The sequence below is a fragment of the Macrosteles quadrilineatus genome, unplaced genomic scaffold, assembly GCF_028750875.1.
Source record: "Macrosteles quadrilineatus isolate MER2022 unplaced genomic scaffold, UCM_ALF_1.0 Scaffold_2__2_contigs__length_208266976, whole genome shotgun sequence".
NCBI lineage: Eukaryota > Metazoa > Arthropoda > Insecta > Hemiptera > Cicadellidae > Macrosteles > Macrosteles quadrilineatus.
Window position 1 is genome coordinate 108,862,300 of NW_026542595.1, and position 22,505 is coordinate 108,884,804.

The following is a 22,505-nucleotide window of genomic DNA, read 5'->3' on the forward strand; positions in this document are numbered from 1 at the left end:
GTTGTTCTGCGCGTGCCTCGCCTCGGTAAGAGAACACAGAGAATATATGGTGATTCTTTACCACTTTGTCCAATGCAAACTGGATTAAGTGCTTGTTCTTGATGTAAATTAATTTTATCAATGTCAAAGTCACAGGGAAAATACAGATGCATTTTTCCCAGTTTGAACCCGTAAGGTTCCATCCGAACTCTATGATTCTTGCGTCCTTAAGTTACTGTTCCCAAGATCACGCCGGGCGGACAGCGTGAGTGGACGAGCTTGATTACGTAATCAAGTTTAAATTGAAACCATGTTTTTTTTGGGTGCGGTTTCCAAGTGTGAGCAATGACGCCGGACATAAGTTTTCCCGCCATCTGTCTGGCGTGAGTTGAGCGTGGCACGCTGAAAATTACCCCAGTCATTTCTGGCGTGCACACCGGGCGGACAAGTGTAGGACTCTGTGAGGATTCTTGTAAAAATGTAAAAATCAGGCTTAGTTTATTTCAGTGTGATTGTAATAAAAGTAAAATTTATTTAATAAAACTGTAACTATCATCCTATTGATTTTATTATTTTCGGTGGAATTGTAATAGAATCCAATTGCTTTGAACAAATGGTTTGTTTTTTATTTCAACCAAAACTAGTTTCATGTGTCTCTTAGTTTCTAGAACCAGATGGTTGAGCTATGTTTGGTATTTAGTTTACTTATTTTAAGGACTATAAAGCTGTTTTAATAACTCAGATGTTATTTCAAACAGTTTTGACAATATAGTATACCTTTAGTTTGTTTGTAAATGTCTCATTTATATGCAATTTTTTGTCATTGTTGTCACTAGCTCATTTCCCAAGACAAATAACCGTGAATGTCCGCTTTCTTGCAAACCACTCTCATGCCGTGCTTGATCGGACATCCGCCGGACAAAAATTAGCGTCAACGGACATCACGCCAGACAGATCACGCTGGCGTGATCTTGGACATCCTAGCTTTAATTACAACATTTGTCTGCAACATTAATTGTTGTGTTTTTAAAATAAATAATACTGAGCTAATGCATAACAAACTGAAACATAATTCAAAGGTTTAAACACTCACATTATAATCTCACATCATTAATCTCACATTAAAAGAACTGTCACTTCTCTTGATGAAATATAGGTAGAAATCGAAGGTAGTAGCAAAAGCTTAACTCTTCTCTAATATTTTAAATGCAATGAAATATAGCCGTTTAATTGAGGTTCCTACTCGTAGTAGAGTGTTTAAAAAACTGATATTCTCAGAGAAGTTTCACATCTGACATTTCATTCAAGGACCGATATGCAGTTGATAGATTACAGCTTATGGTTTTCTCAAAATATCCTTCTTAGCTTTTAGACTCATTAAGTTCAACCACACTCGCATGTCTTGACCATTATTGATAATTTAGGTATCACATATATGTTTGGAGCACGATAAATCAAGCTAAATACGTAAAACCTAACCCAAAATAGTTGAACTCAAAACTCAAACTCAAAATTTTGATGAAAACAATACTTTCTCCTTACACTATGTATTTAGGTTAGGGGGGATGGAGTAAAATTGCTCTTCAATTAAATCCAAAAGTTATTTTTAAGTGTGGCTCTTGAAAAAGGGGTAATTTTTATAAAGTTTTTTATTATTGCCAATTATTATTATTAGGCATAATATAAAACGTACGTTTGATTAATTTTCTATTTTATTTACAAAATTAGTTCTTCAGTTCACGAGTCCTAGATTAAATATTTCTTGATTATTTACCCCAGTAACGATTGTTCTATTGATACATTTAAATAAACTGTTGTCAACAATACAGTAAACAGAGAGCTGCTTATCACAACGCAGGTTGTTGTGTCGTGGGATGCGTGATGTGACGGAAGTCTATTTCTGTCCCAAGGCAGTGTTTACAAGGCTGGTTGTGTTTGGATCGTTGCCACCCAACGTGACCAAGGCTGCTTAATAGTAAACAAACTCTCTAAAATTGTATCACTTTGTCTCCAATTATGCTTCCTTGGCATTTTTTATCTGAAATATAACTACCGTAGTACAATCTAAATAAATTAATATTGTTGTAAAAAAGTGATGTTGTATATGTATGTTTTGGACCTTGTTTGTGAAACTGATAATGTTTTTTTTATCATAATTTAATGTTTTGCCTCAAAAATTGATAATTTATACATTAAGCTACTTATTTTTATTTAGAATCCCTAAAAGCCAACATAATTTTTTTTTCCATGCATTTTGTAAATTAAATAAATTGTAATTTAAACAAACAAAAAAAGCTTTCCATGATTATAAATTTAAAAAAAAAAAAAATTAAAAACATTGAGGTATGCTACTGGAACTTTTCAAGGTTTTTTAATACGTAATAAAGAAAAAACCTGTTAACCATTTATTCTGTTCTAGATATGGCATGCTTACGGTACCACAAAATCGCTTAGCTTTACACTTAAGTTCCTCTTTGTTTTATTCTGTTAAAATGAATAAAATAATTTGTGGTCTATGTAATTTTTAAACCAACGAGATTCTTTGGTCAAGAAAATGTTGTTAGGATATAGTAAAGTAGAGTTTTGATAGTTTGACAGTTTGAACATGGTACCTAACGACATGACTGTAACAGCGACCAATAATAATAGTCCTCGAAGGATCTGCCGGTCGGTAAACAGATCCCGCTTACTTTTCTACCTACAACTCATCTTTTCCACCCCGTACCCTTATCTATATATCCCCTTCCCTGCCCTTCATTTAAATCAAAACAGTTTGCTCAAGACCTTAGGCGAGTTAAGAGTGTTTGTATTTTTTTCATTTTACACTATTACTTTCTATTCATAAGACACAAGATAAGTTTTACTTGTGTCGTTGTTCTTACAGTGTTAAATGAAATTGAATGCTCCGAAAAGGATTGATAGAGGTGACACAGTAATTTGAAGTGTGATCAGTGAGTTGAATGATTTGAGTCTTGGTTGGTTGACGGTGATTGGGTGGGTGGAGACGAGAAATAGAGCGCTTGAAAGGACTTTGTTCGAAATCGTTGGACGAGAGGAAGAGCAAGAAGAGTCTGTTGTTTTGTGTCGTTAGTTAAAAATGTGTTGTTGGACACCCTGCAGTTCCATAAGTCTGATACATAAATCTTCTTTGCAGGCAAATCTACCCTGGACGAGGCCCAGTTGTTGCGAGTTCTGGAGACTTGTCAGGCAGAAAACAATTACGCGTTGCTCATTAGAACATTGGGCGAAGTGTACTCGTCCCCGGAGAGCCTTGGTCGCAGCTTCCTCAAGGGCGAGACGTCACCTCTAGATGCATTTGCCCCTAGTCAATTGGCTGCTATGAGGAAAGAGGAGGTTAGTGTCGGATCTCGGCATCAAAGCCGAGCCTTTTAGCGCTACAGGGCTGCTCACAGCGACAATTTAAAGTTAAATGCCTTTTAACGGTATATCGATAAAGATCAGAATACAAATGTTGATTTTTTTAATACAGTAGAATCTCGCTAATTTGAATTTTGGAGGAAAGAAAATATATTTAGAACTATGGGAAGTTTGAAATTTAGAGAGTTTGATTTATAGAGGTCAGAATAAATAAAATTTGAACTATGGAGGTCCCAGTTTTAAGTGTAGAGAGTTTGAGAGAACGGAGACTAATGAACACATCGTGGGAACAATAAGAGGGTCAGTTCATGTTTCAACAGGTGTATTTTTTGTCCTGGATTAAAAATACAGAGGCTTACGGTAACGCAGTTCGAATTGTAGAGGTTGACTTCGAATTTTGGAGGTAACAGTTTGAACTACGGTAACAAAATTGGAATTGTAGAGGGTGGAGTATGTGGAAATATGAATTGTAGAGGCTAATTATTGAGGTTCTACTGTATTAGGTTTTTCATAAGTACAACTGTAGATTTTAAGATGGTAAAAATAAACATGATTATTGTTGTAGATTTCTTTGAATAGGCATAGCCTTTAAATCCCTACCACTGATCAGTGCTAGATTTAAGGTATTTGCGGCCCTTGGCCAAATTAACCTGAGCGGCCATAGCTCCTTTTATGCAGAAATTTCCTAGACAGCGGCAAAATTGTGAATATCCCGCAATCACAGGGACATCATCCTCATTGGCAATCGTGGCAAATTATTAATATTATAAAATTAAAATTTCATATTGGTTCTAAACATTTTGTTTGACGTTGTGACTCGTTTTGGTTGTTGGTAAATCCGGCACTGCCACTTCTCCCCCTTTTTTTTGGTTGATCGGTGATTTACTGAAATGATCAGTGTGAACATAACAGAGCCGACTCTTTCACACTGTTTGCAACATTTTTATGGACTTAAAGGCTGGTAAATGTGTCAGTTCAAGCGGAAAGCTCCAAACTACCTTCGCTAGTCTCACTACAAAGAACTTACTGTTGTGTTTTGTAACAGGTGAGGGAGTTGGAGGGTGAGACGGAGAAGGACCAAGACAGTGTTGCCATGGAGAGAGGGGAGGTGGAGTCTTGTAGTGATAAGATCAACATAGACCTGGCCTCGCTACGCAGAGCTTATCAACAACTGTTCTCCTTGTCGGGCAATCTCTATGAGAACGCTCTCGTCCAAGCGCTCGTCACCCTCTCAGGTAAGAATATTTGTTGAGGTTTGCAACCCTGAGATTTTTTATCCATAGATTTTTTATCCATAGTTTATTTATATGGATGTTTAGTGTAATAAGAAGGGGGTGTGCGGGTCCCCGATATTTTAGAATCAGGTTTAATTAGCAGAAGACCTGAGTGGTTGGTTAGGGCGTGATACATTTTGTGGGCCATGCTCGGGTCGGGTTGAGCCGAGCCGTTATTTTTGGGATCGCAGAAAACATCTGTGCCCAAACTAAAATTGACAACTACGCTGCGACTGAAGGTGATGTTCACGCTTATTACCTTCATCATGGGAGTTATGATGATTTCGCTGCAACTGCAGGAGACGATGATGATATAACAACACAAATTTATTCCTGTACGGAATATACTCATTTCCAATGTTGATGAATCGACTGTTCACAGAGAACATGGAGCTGGACCTGAAGATGTCGGGTTGTGGACGCAGTATGGAAGACGGCGGCGGCTGTCCGTTGGAGACAGTGTTGAACGCTCTCATCATCGCCTTGGAGATACCGACACTGGGCGGCTCCGACTATCTGGAGCTGGCTCTGCCGCGACTGTGTAAAGCTGCCGCCCTGCTGCCCATACCCGCCCAGGTGAGTTTAATGTAGCCGATTAAGGTAAACACATTGACTGTATACATCGACTCAACAACTCACTGGCCACCATTTTGGACATCTAGAAAACTCTCTCTTCCTTAGTTGAAAATGCTGTCAGTGACAGTGAAATATTCTAATGTTTTGTGTATATAGTGTAAAGTTTTGTTTTGTGTTTCCTGTGCCAGTTTGGACTCTTTCCCATTCAGGTAAGCCTGCTATCCTCTCAAAAAATCCAAAAAAATCTACGCCCTTGTGCTCTATGCTACACCCTTGACTGTATACTAAAGTAGTCATTCCAAGAAATCCTACATAGGTAAAAATGTCAATGTTTTGTATTTTGTTCTATAATTGTGTATATATTAGTCTCTGGATAAAAATGGAAAAAGTAATGTCTACCCCGTAAAACGCCATTCCCAAAGTCTGATCATATCTTGATAACGGACACTTATGAATTTGGATGGATGGTGTTTTTGGCTTCTGGTGGCACCAAAACAAAACAAATTAAAATTAAATAAGTCAAGGGTCCAGGTGTTACCATAAGACCTAATAGCTTATTCTCTTTCTGAGAAACTAGCTGTAACCCGCGGGCTTTGCCCCGTTTAACTTCTTAATTTTCAAGATTATCTCGTTCGCATGGCTCAATCACGTCCTGGTTGAAGTTTGTTCGCTACGCTCACTCACCTTTAGGTTGGAGCTCGTTCGCTACGCTCACTCACCTTTAGGTTGGAGCTCGTTCGCTGCGCTCACTTGCCTTCAGGTTAGCTCGTTCGCTACGCTAACTCGCCTCCAGGTTGAAGTTCGTTCGCTACGCTCACTCACCTTATGGTTGCAAATTAGCTGTTGTCATAAATGTAAAAGAAATAATAGTGCTGTACCCTGTTGGTAATCCTTGTAACTTTAATGCTATTGAACATCATATAACAGAACCAACTTGTTTAATTGAAACAGCTGTTAAGGGGAGTCGCTACTGAAACTAGTGATTTTTAATAAAATCCTTTTAAAAATTATCATATATACTTTTTTAAGTTCATTTAGTCTTAGAAAAAGATTTACTGCCGTTAAAGTAAAAAAAAAATTTTTTACATACTTTTTGGAGTTTTTTATGTTTTTTGGCGGGGAAAAATGGGGTTTTTTAAATCTCTTATAACTATTTAACTACTGAACCAATTTTATTGTTCGATATCTTATTTTAAAGAGCAAGGAAAGCACATAGCCTACTTTCTGTGCATACTCATGTTATTTTCTCAATTAGTTTATAAGTTATGGCTTCAAAAATAAGGTTTTGAAAAATTTATAGGTTATAAATTTTTATAAATTTTTTTTCATGTACTTTTATTTACCCAATTACAATATCCATGCACAGAAAGTTGATTTATAGTATAAACAATGTGTGGTAAAAATTTCATTCATATAGCTGCAATAGTTAAAAAGTTATAAGAACTTATATATAAAAAAAAACAAAATTTTAAAGTCGCGGAAAACAGCGGTTGAAGTTTATACGTTGGTTTATATAGGCCTAGTTGATGCCCCAAAAGAGGTGTGCGCGCTTCACTTCAAATATTTTTTTCACAGTGAAAAAAATATATATTATACCAAATGTTATGTTTTTCTGAAACCTTACAATCCATAGAACAAGATAAAAAAATAATAAAAAAAATCAAGTTTTTTACAAAATTGGTAGTTTTTCAGTAGCGACTCCCCTTAAGATTCGATAATTCCATTTCTCATAAGGTTAACATGGGAAACTCCAGAGCCACTGGGGCGGAGCCCGAAAGGATTTTTGAAATAAGAATATGCCTATATGTTAATCGGGAATGTGAGCTATCATCATGCCAAATTTCAGCCCAATCCGTCCAGTATTTTTCGCGTTCACTTGTCACAAACATACATCCATACATCCATCCATACATCCAAACTTTCTCATTTATAATATTAGTAGGATTAGTAGGATTTGCTAAAACAAAATTGAATGTGCAAAAAGCATATACATGGTCAATGCACAATACTAGGAGTACGCTCCGAAGTCGCGTATGAGAATGAACGAAGACAATTTCATACATACGGTACAAATATGTAATTTAACAGTAGATCAACCACATTCATATCAGTTGATCAGCTGCTCAAGAAGTTTTAACTTAACTAAGGCACTTATTAAATCCATAATACTATAGATGAAACAAACTCCCTAAGGGAGTATGTTAAATCTACAGTATGACAATACTTTTTCACCAAAGCAGTTTCTTTACTGCACTTTGGGCTTGTGTCATTAAAGCAGCTAGGACCAGGAATCAGGGAGATGGTTTATGCATGGAAACTTTGGTCCAAGGTCATAAGACAGGTTTGAGAAAATCCACTAAAAGAACGGGTAAATCTTTCCAAATTCCGTGATGTATAATCAAAGAATGTATTTCAATTTATTACTAAAACCAGCAATATTGCTAGAAAATGCTAAGCAATATAGGTTTGCCAATCTAATAAATAAAATCTCCAACAATTATTATTTGTGATGATTCATTGCTGTAATGTACAGCAGTGTGTAAGAACATCTCTCACATGACCCATAAGAAGAATTACAATCATATCACAATACATGAGAATTTAAAACTTGTGTGGCGAGGTGGAGGAGAAAACACTATTTTGAACCAGCAGAAACTGCTGATTTTGTTGTGCGAGTGATAAAACAAATGTTTTAAAGTTTTAAAACTTCATATTTAGATTCATATTTTAAGTCATTATCATAATAGTTTTAAATGCAAAATTACTATGAAGAAGTATTTTCTAAATATCAAGTATTTTTTTCCCTCCTACAACTTCACACACAATTGGAGAGTACTGTCAAATGTTCGACTCTCTAGAGGACGAGATCCTAAGCATCGATGGTGAGGTGACTGTTTGGAGGGATTTTAATGCTAGTGTGGTGGAATGTGAAACAAACACAGGAAGGCGGTATGTTTTAGAGAGGGCAGCCAGGCTAGCTCTCTATATCCTAAACACAGGTGACGTTTCCAACATCCGTCACCCCCGGCATGGAAAGATGGTCCCTGACATCTCTCTGGCATCTGAAGCCCTAGCCCACCGGTCACTGATAGGAGAGTCTCTGAGGACTACTCTGCAAGCGACTTATCTGGCAATTTTCTTCAAGGATATTCCTGAACTTGCCTGAGCTGGGCAAATAATATGCCAGCTCAGTTCATCCATCTCAATGTATCTCAGTTGTCTTTGCCAGGGCACATTTCAGGGTTACATAAAAAATTAGCCTGCTGGGGACATTGGAAGTGCCTAATTTCAAGCTACGTTGACAATGCGTTCCACCATCTCCGGCATTTGATCGTTCCATGCCTAGGATTTTTGCCACCGCAGAAAGAAGCCAGTTAACTGGTGGAAACCCAAGATTGTAGAACCCTGGAGAATATGCCTTGAGCTCCAACGAGCAGCGCACCATGCCAGAAACTGGCCTGAAGCTAGATCGGCAGAGCTCAAGGCCGCAATTCAAGATCCCCATATAGTGCTATCAACTGGAGTAACGTCAGGTGCTGGAAGCAACTGTCAGGACATCCAGAACAATTCTTGAGTGATGGGCTACAAGATTGTAACCCAAATGATAGGGACTTGATCACCAACTACAGTCATGAAACCTGTCACCGTTGCTACTGTCATTGAAGCGTTATTTCCAAAGCATCCACCACCAGCGAGGGAATTTGGAGATTAGGACGCGTTACCAGCCTTTCGGGAAGAGGGACTTTCCTCCGCTGTCCCATTCCTTAGAAATGGAAGAGCACCTAGCCCTGATGGCATTCCTGCATAATTTCTACAGCTTGTTGGTGTTCATTAGACTGTTACTTGAGATACAAGTCGCTAACTAATACCTGAAGAATTCAGTACTCAATACAGAACTTGTAGTCATGGATTCTGCTATGCTGTAAGTTAGTTGAAACCAATCTTAAAACTTAAAGTGTGGCCTATCTTTACATTCTAAGTGGTATTGAACTTGGATTTAAATGCAATAATGTCTTGTAAATTTTTATTTGGTTGCTTTTTTTTATGAATATTAACTTTAAAATAACCTTTAGAGAGTCCCCATTTTCAAGTTTTACATCGAATGAAAGTTTTTTTTTTTTATATGGGACTCTTTTATCTCAAACATTCAGTAAATACCAATTTTCATTAAAAATTACCTCCACCGCAGCAAACCTGCCGACTAAGTGAATTTCTACTTGCCTTATTTGATTTTCACTTAAATGTATTTTAATAACATTAGGTTTATCGAGTACCTAGGTTTGTTAATACAAGGAGGGTAATAATAAAGTGTAATTTTTGGTAAAATACTTATCAAATCAAATCAAAAAATCCTTTATTCAAACAGTACATTTCTATACATGAATTGTGTCAAGTCAAGAATAAACATAACTATACATTTGGCAAATTTACAGCACTAATTAATTAAGAGCTATAATCTATATACACTTTCTCCCCTACAACTACTTACTGTTCAACCATTACAACTAACTATTGATTTGACATACTAATAGCTAATTGAAAAAGTCCCCAATCTTGTAGCAGCATTTATCTGACAACAATTTGAATAAACTGGTTTTAAATCTTTTAAAATCTGTCAAACCCTTTATGGTGCTAGGCAGGCTATTATACAATTTTATACCAGAGTAGTATGGAGAATGTTCAATGGTGGAGGTATTATGTCTAGGGTATGTAAGGCTATTCTTTTGTCGTGTGTTATAGTTGTGAAAATCAGAGTTACTTGGAAAATTTGATAAATGTTGTCTTATGTACAAAATTAAATTATATATGTATATACTGGGAAAAGTAAGAATTTTGTGATTTTTAAAAATACTCTTACAGGATTTTTTTCCTTTAAGTCCAAAAATAATACGGATAATTCTCTTCTGCATTTTAAAAACTTTTTTTCTCCTATCTGAATTTCCCCAGAAGATCACACCATAATTAAACAAGTGATAGACATAACCGTAATAAACCATCATAAGAGTGGATATGTCAACAGATTTAGATAAAATAATGAACATAAAATGTGCTGTATTTAATTTTTTTACAACTTCACCAATATGATTTTGCCAAGTCAATTTTTGATCCACTGTGATGCCTAAGAATTTAACTGAGCTTACTGAATTTAGAGAAAGGTTCAAATCTAATTTTGTTGATGAGTCTGATTTCTGGTAGTTTTTTTGGAATTCCATCAGAAGAGATTTATAGCTTAATAGCTTTATAGCTTAATAGCTTAGAATAACAAACAAAAATATATATAACAGGGGAATTTCTTTTAAAATATTTTATTTTTTCTATTTTAAATAACCGTACTAAAACATCTCAATGTATTAAGTTTCTTCTGTTTTAAGCTGTTCAAAATGGTTTAGAGAGAAAATATTTAATTTTTATATAGTCCAAAATGAGAAAAACCAAATTTTACCCATAAATCTGTGTTCCTGTAGTTCGATCATGCTCCTGTGCTAACTCGTCCAAACAGGTTTGTATGAAATTTCATTGAAATTGGATGGTTTTTACTCGAGTTATCGTGCTTACGGACACAAACACACACACACACATATATTTATATATTAGTCTGAACAGATGGTGTTTTTGGCCACTGGAACATCAAAATTAAATATTAAAGTTGTTTCAGGTCTAGGTCTTACCCAGACCTGAGACAGTAATAGCTTATTCTCTATATATGAGTAATTCACTAAATAGTAGCTAAGAAACCAAACTAAAGAGTCATAGGCCTACAACTATCTATATATTAATAGTTTTAAATAATCCATAAACTTAAAACAAAAAGGGATTTCATGTAACAACCCTTTTCCAGCCTATCAAATTTAAAACTTAGGTAAGTCTCGGATTTTTAATAGTTATGTGTCATTTTAATGCTAATGATTGCAAATAGTAATTTTTCATAAAGAAATCTTTATTTTTTTCCATACAACGTACAAACACAAAGATACATTTACAAAAAAAAAAAACAATAACCATCTTAGGTTTAAATATACACTTTCTTAATTTCCTTTAGGGCTTTACCCCCTCTAAGTTTAATTTATTTCTAGAGTCCATCCAAAGATCCTCGATCTTAAGGTCAGCATATCTGGTATGCTGAGAAACTTTCTTTATTAAGATTGATATGTGAATTGTTATTTACAGTGGCGGTTCTAGGGGCCTTGTTATGGAGGGCTACCAGGGTGTTCCTCACCAGTAGGGGTTTAAGAGCTGTCCCCTGGACAGTTTGCTATTTTTTACGTCACATTTAAGGTCTATAAACTATGTTCAAACACAACCGTTACGTATTTACGACAAAAATTAACTTATGTTTGAATTTATACTTCCAGGTCCAATATAAAAACTCCCGTGAGTGGCTTCAGCCTCTGTGCCCCCCCCCCCCTTTGAATCGCCACTGATTTTAACAGCTGTAATTTAACAGCTGTAACTTTAGGTGAATGTTTAGCCACAGTCAGAATGTAAACAAAAGACTAAGCAGTTTACTTGGTCTGTGGATATGATGATTAGTGGCATCATATAATAGTTGGCTAAACTTGTTTTTTTTTCTTTGCTGCATCACTGGTTCATGGTCTGTGAGTAGGTATTGTGAACCAAAAGACACCAGCTCTAGATGTGTAATATTAAATGTTTACCTTGGTTTGTGACAAAGACCGTTGCATACGAGGTAAGTTCGGAAAGTAAGATTCCCCTACTCCCTGGGGGAGCATTGCGATCGCATGTTAGCGCATGCGCAGTAGTTACTTTGAGTCTTCCGAAAGGAAATGACGCCATTTGGAACTCGCTTTTTTTGTCGTACACTTCGTAACGCTTGTTCGTAATGCCTGCGTTGATTGAAAATCCAGCCGATTGTGAAATTCGATCAGTGATTTGTTTTTTTTAATACTGTACAAAAAGTTATATAGCAATTGGCATTTACCGACAAATCTATTATGGGGACAATGTAATGAGTAATTCAATGGTGAGAAGATGTGTTTGACAGTTCAAAGAGGAGCAAGATACAGTGCATGATGAGGAACAAAGTGGACGTCCATCTGTGGTAAACAATGAAATGATTAGTGCAATTAGTCAATGTGAGATTAAAGAAAACTTTAATTTTACAATATGAGCTCTTGCACGTAAATTTCCTCAAGTTTCAAGAATTGTAATTTACGAGATTGTTACTGAAAAAATTTGACTTTTATAAACTTTGCTCACGTTGGGTGCCTAACATCCTTTCTGAACGGGGCAAAAACCACTAAATGGGCAGTGCACTTAATTTCTTGACTCATTATGACGAGAATGGTGATACATTTTCATTGCAGATAGTCATGGGAGACAAATCTTATTATGGGTTGCTTATGATACCTCTGAAACCAAGCATCAATCAATGGAATAGAGGCACACTAACTTACGTTTTTGCAAAAATCAAACCAAAGTAATTCTTGCTATCTCAAAAGGTCATGTGCACAGTTTTCTGGGACAGAAAAGGATTTGGCTTACTGATTTTTTGCCAGGAGGCCAAACAATCAATAAAGATGTTTATTGCGAGACACTCAGGAAATTGCGTCGCGCAATACAGAATAAGCTCCAAGGAATGCTTACGAAAGGAGTGGTTTTCTTTCATGACAATGCTTGATCACACACAGCAAATATGACGAAGCCACTTCTTTAGGGCTTTGGCTGGGAAGTTTTTGACTATCCTCCATACAGCCCTGACCTCGATCCAAGCGATTTTCATTTGTTTCGCAATCTAAAGTCTTTTCTTGGCGGTCAGCGGTTTATCTGCGATGAAGATAAACCGCACTTCGCTCTGCATACTTACCTGTCAAACTGTTTCAATTATTAAATATTTTTGTACAACATTTAATGTATCTCTATGCCAACATCATCCTAAACTGCATGTAGCCCATAGAAACCATTGTAATCCCCTTATCTGCCCTTTAATAAATATTGCAAAACAAAAACAAGAAATTAAAAAAGCTAAAGAAAAGGGTAGAAGGGGACCCCACAATTCACACGCACAAAATTTATCATCAACTGGACGCAAAAAATGCATTTGCCTTTTTTGTAATTGCCATCAATACCTCACGTATTTATTTTGGTTCATACATAACGCATGTTCATCATTGTCTTGAATTAATTCATATTTTGTTCAAAACTGTAAAAATGGAGTGTTCCGTTGAAATGTAAAATAAAATAAAATAAATAAAGAGCTGAAAGAACGTGTTACCTCATGGTTGATTACACAGGCGGCAACATTCTACGAGGAGGGTATATGGTACTTAAACTTGTACCACGCTATGACAAATGTCTCAAATATTGCGGGAGTTATCTAGAAAAATAGTGTAAGAGTTGTAGATTTTGTAAAAATAAATATTTTTCATGTGTATCTGTACTCGTTATTCTTTAATTTCAAAACGGAATCGGTAGTGAACGTGTCACTAGAAAAACATAATCAGACTTATTTCACTCCTTTGAGTTTTAACGGATCAGGCTAAGATTAAAAAATAATCAGATTAACAAAGCACTATAGACAATTATTTTATGATGCTTGCTGTAAGCATGAAACCACTAAGTGTCTCACAGAGTACCTAGAATATATTATCGCATGAAATGTTTGTTCGATATAAATATTGATTCAAATATTTCATTCAACGTTATATCAATTTTCTGTTGTTATTACGGGTATATCTAAGAAAGCCCTACTACTACCGGTATTATCTATGGTACTATGCTATTAGTAATAAGTATTAGCTTAGGTAATGGTAGGCCTAACTTAATAGGTGACACTTTACTTTAGTAATAGTATCCTATTATCCCATGCGTTAAATACCCACCACAACCACTATGCTATGTAAAGGTAAATTGCCAAGATATTTTATTCCTTAATTGCTTAATATAGGCCTAACGGTAACTTAAGTTGGGAATTTCTTTTACCTTAGTTAGGCCTTAAATGTGTGACCTGTGGGCTAGGAAAAGTCACAAGTTAAGTATGAAATATTTTTAAATTGTTGCTTAGCCTACCTAAGGCATATTATGTTAGAAGCATAATTAATTTAACATCTAGGTCCTACCATTTAAATTCTACAATTCAAGATGGCCTTGGCGTACGCAATATCATAGACTTAACACGTTCGCTACTGAGCGTCGCATATATGCGACGCCGCGGTCATTGCCACAGACTGAGGTATACATTTGAATCTTACACATAGACCGGCTGTTACTTGGATAACAGTACACACAGACCATGGGCGAAAACCTGTAAACCAGTGATCATTTACATTGCAATACGCTACAATCTTGTTTGTAAATAAATTATTCTTGTTTTTTTGTATTTTTTATAACCTTTTGTAATGTCGCATATTTGCGACGCTCGGTCTACAGCGAAGACAATAGTGAAAATTATCATAGTTATTCTTTAAATAGACTAAACGTCGCATATATGCGACAGTTCATTTTTTGTGTTTTAAGGTGAAAGTAAGTAAAAAAATAAACAGATTATTCAAGAACAGTTTATAACTGAACAAATATAAAAGCTACATAGGATGTTGCAGCATACATACTGCATACGTACATACAGTGATGCAGAAAAGTAAAGACCAGTTTTTCCAACTATTATATGACATCACCAATCATCATATCCACAGACCAAGCGACGCAGTTGTACGTCAGACATCTCTGTAGACCACTGCAGGGAATTCAGTGCCATCAAATAGACCACTACAAAGATATAAGCGTTTTAATAACATTAGAACCCCGACGCAAATATGCGTCGGCAGTCTATTTTATTGTGACTAGCCGTCGCATATCGCATATGCGACGGCAGTCTATGGGTGGTAACCGGCCGTCGCATATGTGCGTCGCTGGTCCATGTGAATGGAAAATTTCGTACTATTGCAGTAGCGAATGTGTTAACTTCATTATGTTAACAATAGGCTATTATAAAAAAAAAAACACTGCATTGGAGTTGCTTATTTGGATAAAGCCAAGCTAAAAATTGCCCACTTTGACTCATGGCTTATTTTCTCACTCTGTCAACCATTAGTATAAGCCTAGGCCTAACTCGGTGTAGGTAATATTAGAATCAAGCTTATTATGTACTTATTGGTGATGATACTTAAGCTAATTCAAAACAATTTCAAAACTACTTGTATGCCTAGGAGAACAGTTCCGCAGAGAACCTGCAATATATTATCGATTTAAATATCAATACAGAGGGCCTATATCGATTTTGGTTCGGTTCGATAAAGCTATTGTTTCTACAATATATATTTTTGTTGTTTAAAGAGGAATTGAGTTATTAGGTATTGATTTTTTTAAACTCAACCAAAATCAAAATTTATTTTATGAAAGTTAAAAACAAAATAAACAATAACTATCATAATCCAACTTAAACCTTATAGGCTAACTTAAGTCAATTACCGCATACAGTTAGAAAATTTTTAATTTCTTCCGTTTTTAGTCTAATTTCTTCCGTTTTTGGTCGCTCAAATTTAAAATAATACCTCCCCCGCAGCAAACCAACCTGCAGACTAAGCGAATTTCCATTTGCCTGATTGTTTATTCTCCGTAAGAATAATATAGAAATTTTAAATTTACAATTTTTTGGAATTTTCTCCGTGCACGGTAACCATTAGGCGAATAATAACGCTTCATTAAGAAATTACCGTAGCCTATTTGTTTTTTTAAGCTCAACAAAATAGTTTTTGAAAGAAGTTTTAAAATTTTGTGTTTGTAAGGTTAAATAGGGGAAAAACTTATTTTTACCTTAAGTATAAAAACCCCATAGTTCCCATAATCTGATCGTGCTGGTTTGCGAACCCATTAGAATAAATTTAGGTTGACACGTTTACACCAAATTTCATCAAAATTGGATCATTTTTGCTTGTTATTGTTATAGGTTAGACCTAAGTAGGCCTAAGTAAGTTTAAGCACAGAAAATATAGCCTACTACTATAACCCAGAATGCCAACCGCATGGTAAAAAGCGTCAAGTACTTTGAGAGAGCTTTGCCTGTCAATTCGTAGGCAGCGCCACCAGCGTTGCTATGCTGAGTGCATTGCAACGCTGGTGGCGCTGCCTACGAACTGACAGGCAAAGCTCTCTCAAAGTACTTAACGCTTTTTACCATGTGGTTGGCATTCTGGGTTATAGTAGTATATTTTCTGTGGTTTAAGTTAAGTTATTAAAATTCATCGAACCGAACCATAATCGATATATTATTAATTTGATAAAATATTGCAGGTTTTACCGGCACTGCACCCATGCCTAGGCCTACTAAATGAGAAATTCTGAGGTTAGGGCCTAACTGACTTTTAGAACAATCTGTCACTAAATCAATTTATAGATTCTGATTGAGCTATGAATGCTTCAAGCCTAACTTAGGCTTTAGAACAGTAATTATGGAAACTTTACTGCAAACTGATAAGCCGGAGTTTCCTAAGTTAGGCACAGAAACGGAGTGCAATACATAGACTCCTCTTCATGTTGTATGTTGTTTTCTGAATCACTGATGTTAAAATTTAGAAACATTACCTTGATCGCCAAGTGATCCATGTTAGTCCAAAAATAGGATTACGCGCATTTCGACGTCAAAGTGTCATTGTCAAATCGTATAAAAACTTTCTAAACCATATGGTCACGTCACAGTCTTTCCGACACACAAAAAAATCACATTACCGGTACAAAAATACATTTAAAAGTAGGCTTCTAACTAAGCTCGCATGCCGAGGCTCGACTGCCGAGCAACAAAAATACATTTAAAAGTAGGCCTAAGTTACTAACTAATTTGTGGTAGCCTAATACGACAGATCTGCTCGCAAGCTGAGGCTTCCACAGATCTGTCGCCTTACCACAAATTAGTTAAGTTAGTAGGCCTAAGTTACTTTTAAGTGTATTTTGGTAGGCCTACCGGTACCTAGGCTAATGTGTTTATTGTGTGTGTCGGAAAGACTGTGACCATATGGTTTAGAAAGTTTTTGTACGATTTTACAATGACGCTTGTCGTGTTGTGACGATGTCGAAACGTGCGTAATCCTGTTTTTGGACTTACGGTACATGGATCACTTGGCGATCAAGGTAAAGAAATGTAACCTTATATATAGACTCCTCTTGCCTAAGGTAGGCCTCTTACAGTCATTTAAGTTTAAGTTAATGTTAACTTAACTGTTTACCTAGAAGTGCATCGTTGTTAGGTAATTATTAAGCGTTGCTAATCGCTTTTCCACACTCCGCGCCTAGAAAAACCAGGCTTAAGGCCACAGATAGGCTTACTTCTCCAAGTTTAAGTTTATAAGAAATGTATCTATTAACTTAGGCCTAGGTCCTTTTACTTAACTTAAATTAAATAACACTGTAGAAAAGGCCAAGGTAGGCTATTACCTTTGATTGCAGGCTCTAACTTGATAGGGAACACTCTGTCAGTTACACTTGATAACTTTTAGGCCTAATTTGTTAGTGTATCTAAGTTTACTTAGCTTATAATTAGGCCTAGGCCCTGCCGGATAACGTTAAGTTATATAGGCCTAGTTTCAAAATAACACTTGAAAGATCATATCTCAACAATGACGATTGATATTTTAAACACATAGGCCTAACCAGACACAGTGATTAATTAAAGTTACTTCCTTGCTTAGTCTAACCAATCAATGGCCATGCCAGCCTAGATCTAGTGTTTTCCATTGACATGGGTGAACAAAATCGCAAGAAGGTTTACTAATCGAATCGATAGGTAGTTTCAATCAATAATAGCGTAGCCCAGTTAAGAAACTGTACCCCAAAAATCTTCCACTATTTTATATTACAACACCTAGCCAAGAACCAACAGAGAAAACACAACAAACAAAAGAAAACACTGTAACGGGTCAAATGTGAAGGGGGTAAAATAACGGCTAAACCACGAAACTTAAACAGCTGAATGTAAGCTGTTGTTGTGCCCTAGTCGCGACGCTAAACTGACATCGCACCTAACCTCAAATCCCAAGACCGCAGACGACGTTGGTGTCAGTTTGGTTGTTTGGCTGTTCGACTGCGTCTGAGGCCGGGCTACGGGAGAGAAGATGAGCAGCGGAGTCACTTTTGAGCGGTACGCGGCTGTAAGCCTGTTAAAGCTGCCATGCGCCTGCCTTCGCTACCAGTTTTTTTTTTGTTTCTGTAACTCGTGGACCAATCAGGAATCGTTTTAACTTTCGTCTCAATTCTGAGACGAAGGTGAGGGAAGAAGAAGGATTGTGGAGGAGAATTGTGAATTGTCATTCGTAATCCCGGCTTTTCGTAAGTTTGTTTCGCTTTTGGGTCGTTCTCGAAAATTCGTGCAAGTTAAAGTTCGTATCGCAAGCTCTGAAAGCTTAAGTTCGTATGTATTGTTTCGTAGTGAATATTTTGATATAATTTCGTCATCGGGTAAGTTTTGTAACTAACTTACAGATTATTGTATATTACTTGACCAGTTTTCGTGTACGAAACTTGGTTGAACTTGAAGGCTAGGCCTGATTCGCAGACCTAGTCATACGCCTTAACCAACAATTTGAGTAAAGTACTGCAGTTGGTGAAATATATTTTCAATTACGTTTCATAATCCGTCTTGGGACTTTCTTTTTTAATTCTTAAAACCCTTTTTTTAAAGTTCCCCAAACGTACCAAAGTCTGTTCCAGCAGACAGGTTTCTGCTGGACAAGTTCTGTCGAAGTTGGTCTAAGTTGAACACGTGAGGAAGTTAAAGTTTTAGTTTTTCGTTTTTGGCTCAAGGAGCAGTTTCACCTTTTTAGTTTCGTTTTTTTGTTCGTTCCTCACCTGGACCACTTAGGCTAACTTGTTTTCTTATCATTTTAGTAAATTCAGACTCTGTGGGAGTTAGGCTAGGTTAGGCCTATCTTGTACTAACCTTGTTTGTTTCAGGTTGACGACGTAACTCCGTAGGTAAGCGGAGTGACTACTTAGCTTACTTGTTGATTTGTTAAGTTAGCTAGTAGTGTGTCATTTAGATATTTGCCCACAGAGTCAAGTCAAAATTATTTATTTCCCCACAAGCCCTAGGCTAGAGTGGTGATTTCGAGTAGGGTGTTTAGTAACCCGCCACGTTCGTCTCGAGCTCTGACAACCGGGGCTATCAAAGTTAGGCTATCCGAATCACTATCGACTCCTGGGAAACTCCCCGCGACCAGACTAGGGCGAATCCTGGGATCTCGTTTTCTTACCGGTGGCGTAATTTCCCTCTTGTCGTCCGCCAGGAAAATTACGTCACAACACAACCGAACCGACGACGACGTGACGACGATAAGAAAAAGACACTATGTTATATGGTTAGAAAAAATGTCTCTTTAAGAAAAATCTGATTGGCATAGGCATTTAATAGTATGCTATAACAATAATATTGAAAATTAATAATATAAAAAGCTCAAGACAATGTTAACACCACTTATTTTTAGAAATCCATCATGCGACCCAAGTGATGAAGTTCGGCCCAAGGACTAAGGTCTTAATTCAAGCCTGCTAAACAAACAACATAAACACATGTAAAAAGTTAAAACATGTAAATACCTAAAATATTGTTATCGATTATAATACATTTGAGTGGATATTTTTAAATCCCATTTTTATTTCCTCAGATGAATATTTTTTTAATAATTATAATTTAAAGATTTATTATGCATATAAAACCATTGGCTAATATAATATACCTACACTGTCTACTCCATGGATGAAAGAAATAATAGAATTCACTTCGGTCTCTTTGGTCTCTAGAATTCACAAAAAGTTGTTGGTCGTAAAATGTAAACAAAAAAAAAGAAGAAGAAGGTAGCTCCTAATGTTATTCTTATGGGGGGAAATTAAAATGGTTTTTTTAGGATTTTATAATTATTACTGAACAAATAATCTCCAATAACGAACTTAACCAAGATAATATGATAAAGAACCTTTGTGCAAAACATCAACTTCATATACGTAGTCATTCTCGAGTTTTTGGATTTACATGAGATGCATTTTACACCAGTATGAGAATTCACTTCGTTCATTCAATTAACACCAATTAAGCAGTTGGAGTAACTTTTATCAGGCAACTTAATTAACTTAGTTAAGGTTCTTGTACATTCATCTTGGATAGTTGTTCACCAGATGATGTGTTGTAGGCCAGGCTAGCCAGGATCTGGGCACGACATTGTCCTGATAGACTCAAGAATCTTCTAGAAGCCCTACAACAACTCATCACGCTCAGGGTGATAACAGGTCTGGGCGCGTCCAGGTTCACGAGAGACTACTGCGTGCAGGATGAAGACACGATAACTGCTCCGACCAAACTCATGAAGGTAAAAATAGTGTCTTATCTTATGGATAGAGCAACTTGTTCAACCATTACTTACTTACTGCTGTGGCTCTTGGTACCCAAGGAGGTACTTTGCCTCGCCAACACACTGCCTCCAGATTGCACGATCCACTGCTTCATCCTCCCTTCTTCCTATTCTTCTCAAGCCTCTTCTCACTTGATCTCTCCACCTCAACTTGGGCCTTCCAGGAGGTCTTCTACCCTTGGGGTTGTTGTTTAGGGTGTTTCTCACTAAGCCCTCTTCCTTTCTTAACACATGGCCTGCCCATCTCAATCTCCTACTTCTCACCTCAGCCACAATATCTGGGTCCCTGTACAACTGTCTCAACTCCCTGTTGTGCTTAACTCTCCATTCTCCATTTTCAAAGGTTGGTCCAAAGATTTTCCGAATCTTGTTTTAGAACACTATAAGTCGTTTCTCGGTTCTCTTGCTTATCACCCAATTCTCTGAGCCATATAGTAATACTGGTCTTATAGTTTTGTATATACGGATTTTAGTTTTCTGTGAGAGTAGGCGAGAACTCAACAATTAGTGGCATGCCGATAAACTTTTATGTGCTGCATTTAATCTTTGCTGAATTTCAGAGTCTTCTGCATTATTATTCGTCAGCATTACTCCTAGGTAAGAAAAATTGTTTACTTTATAAATTTGTGTCCTTCTATTTCTACATGATTTTTACTATTTAATTGGTTAGTTCTTCCACATTCCATTATCTTGGTTTTGTCTTCATTGATATTTAAGCCAACTTTTTTAGTGTGGTTTATGAGTTTTTGTTTAACCATTGGAACACCTAATATCAGCAATCATGAGTAAGACATTTGTCAAGTATGAAATTAACGGCTAGAGACGGACTTAGCTCTTTGGGCGTAGGCAAACTCGCCTTAGTTCTGATGAAGTGATACTAGTGTTTTCAGGCTTGGAGTTGTCCAAAGAGTAAAGGCGGTTTTTATTGGATAGTCTTTGGGTCTTCACTCTTCACCCCGTTGGAGTCCCACACTACAGGCTAGTTACCTGTGAGAATGTATTTTCCTGTCTCCCCGTGGAAACAAATTCATGAGTAACGTTACATAGTGTCTGCTCCCAGGTATTTCCAATCATCTAGTAAAGTCCTTGAGATTTCAGTTGGGTCTTGGATGATCCCAAAAACCCTCAAAATTATATAATATATCCCCAAGAGTTGTAATTTTTTTTTCTTAAACCACTTGAGTCTCTAGAACGAAAATTGTTTAAGCAACATCATGCTAGTCATATGTATGCGTGGTTCATTTAATTACCAACACTGGACCTTTAAAATCATTTGAATGGAAGGGTTCTTCTTTTTCTTGTTTTCTGTTTTAATTCCTCCTTCCTCCTATTACTTTTGCATCTGGTCTTATCGTAGTTTTCTTTATTCTTCTACAATCACTCTCATTGTCCTTTGTTAATTTACTGTTATTTGTAATATTGTATGTATGTCTTTTAGTGCTTCAAGTGTCTCAGTCTTGTCTTTTAAATCTTCCATTGACATTTTTAGTCATAGTAATCCACTTGATGTTAGTTTTGCTGTTCTATAATTTTCAATCTCTCTGCTTACCCTTGATATTGGAAACCTCAATAAATATCCAAAGAATGAGATTCTTCGCTTTCTTACTGTACTTATTACTGGTTCTACTTGTTAGTTAATGTTAACAAAACATTTTATAAACTGATATAAATATAATTTTTGTCTGACTTGTCAGATCATCTACTACGCCAACCTATTGGCTGGTGAGCTTGAACCTCCGGACACTACAATAGAGGAAGAGATTCCAGATGATGACTACCTTACTCTACACAAGAGTCCGAGGCAACCTCAGGCGCAGGACCCTCTCTCTCAGGAACTCAAGGTAACCATTTATCTCTGCAAACTGTAGTCTCATTTAAACCGCAAATCTTATCCCATGCCTGCCTTTTATGTGTAAAATAAACAGCTGGCATAAAAAGTTCAGATGGT

The 22,505-nt window shown here is 36.5% G+C and overlaps 1 protein-coding gene across 1 annotated transcript in view; it reads left to right on the forward strand.

The window, feature by feature from the left end:
- LOC128985385 (ubiquitin-protein ligase E3A) overlaps nucleotides 1-22,505 on the forward strand; it is a 34,232-nt gene that overhangs the window by 2,479 nt on the left and 9,248 nt on the right. The window contains exons 4-8 of the mRNA XM_054404834.1: nucleotides 3,134-3,333; nucleotides 4,403-4,592; nucleotides 5,014-5,207; nucleotides 20,339-20,515; nucleotides 22,252-22,398. Of these exons, the coding sequence (XP_054260809.1) occupies nucleotides 3,134-3,333; nucleotides 4,403-4,592; nucleotides 5,014-5,207; nucleotides 20,339-20,515; nucleotides 22,252-22,398 (908 nt within the window). The remainder of the gene's footprint in view (nucleotides 1-3,133; nucleotides 3,334-4,402; nucleotides 4,593-5,013; nucleotides 5,208-20,338; nucleotides 20,516-22,251; nucleotides 22,399-22,505) is intronic.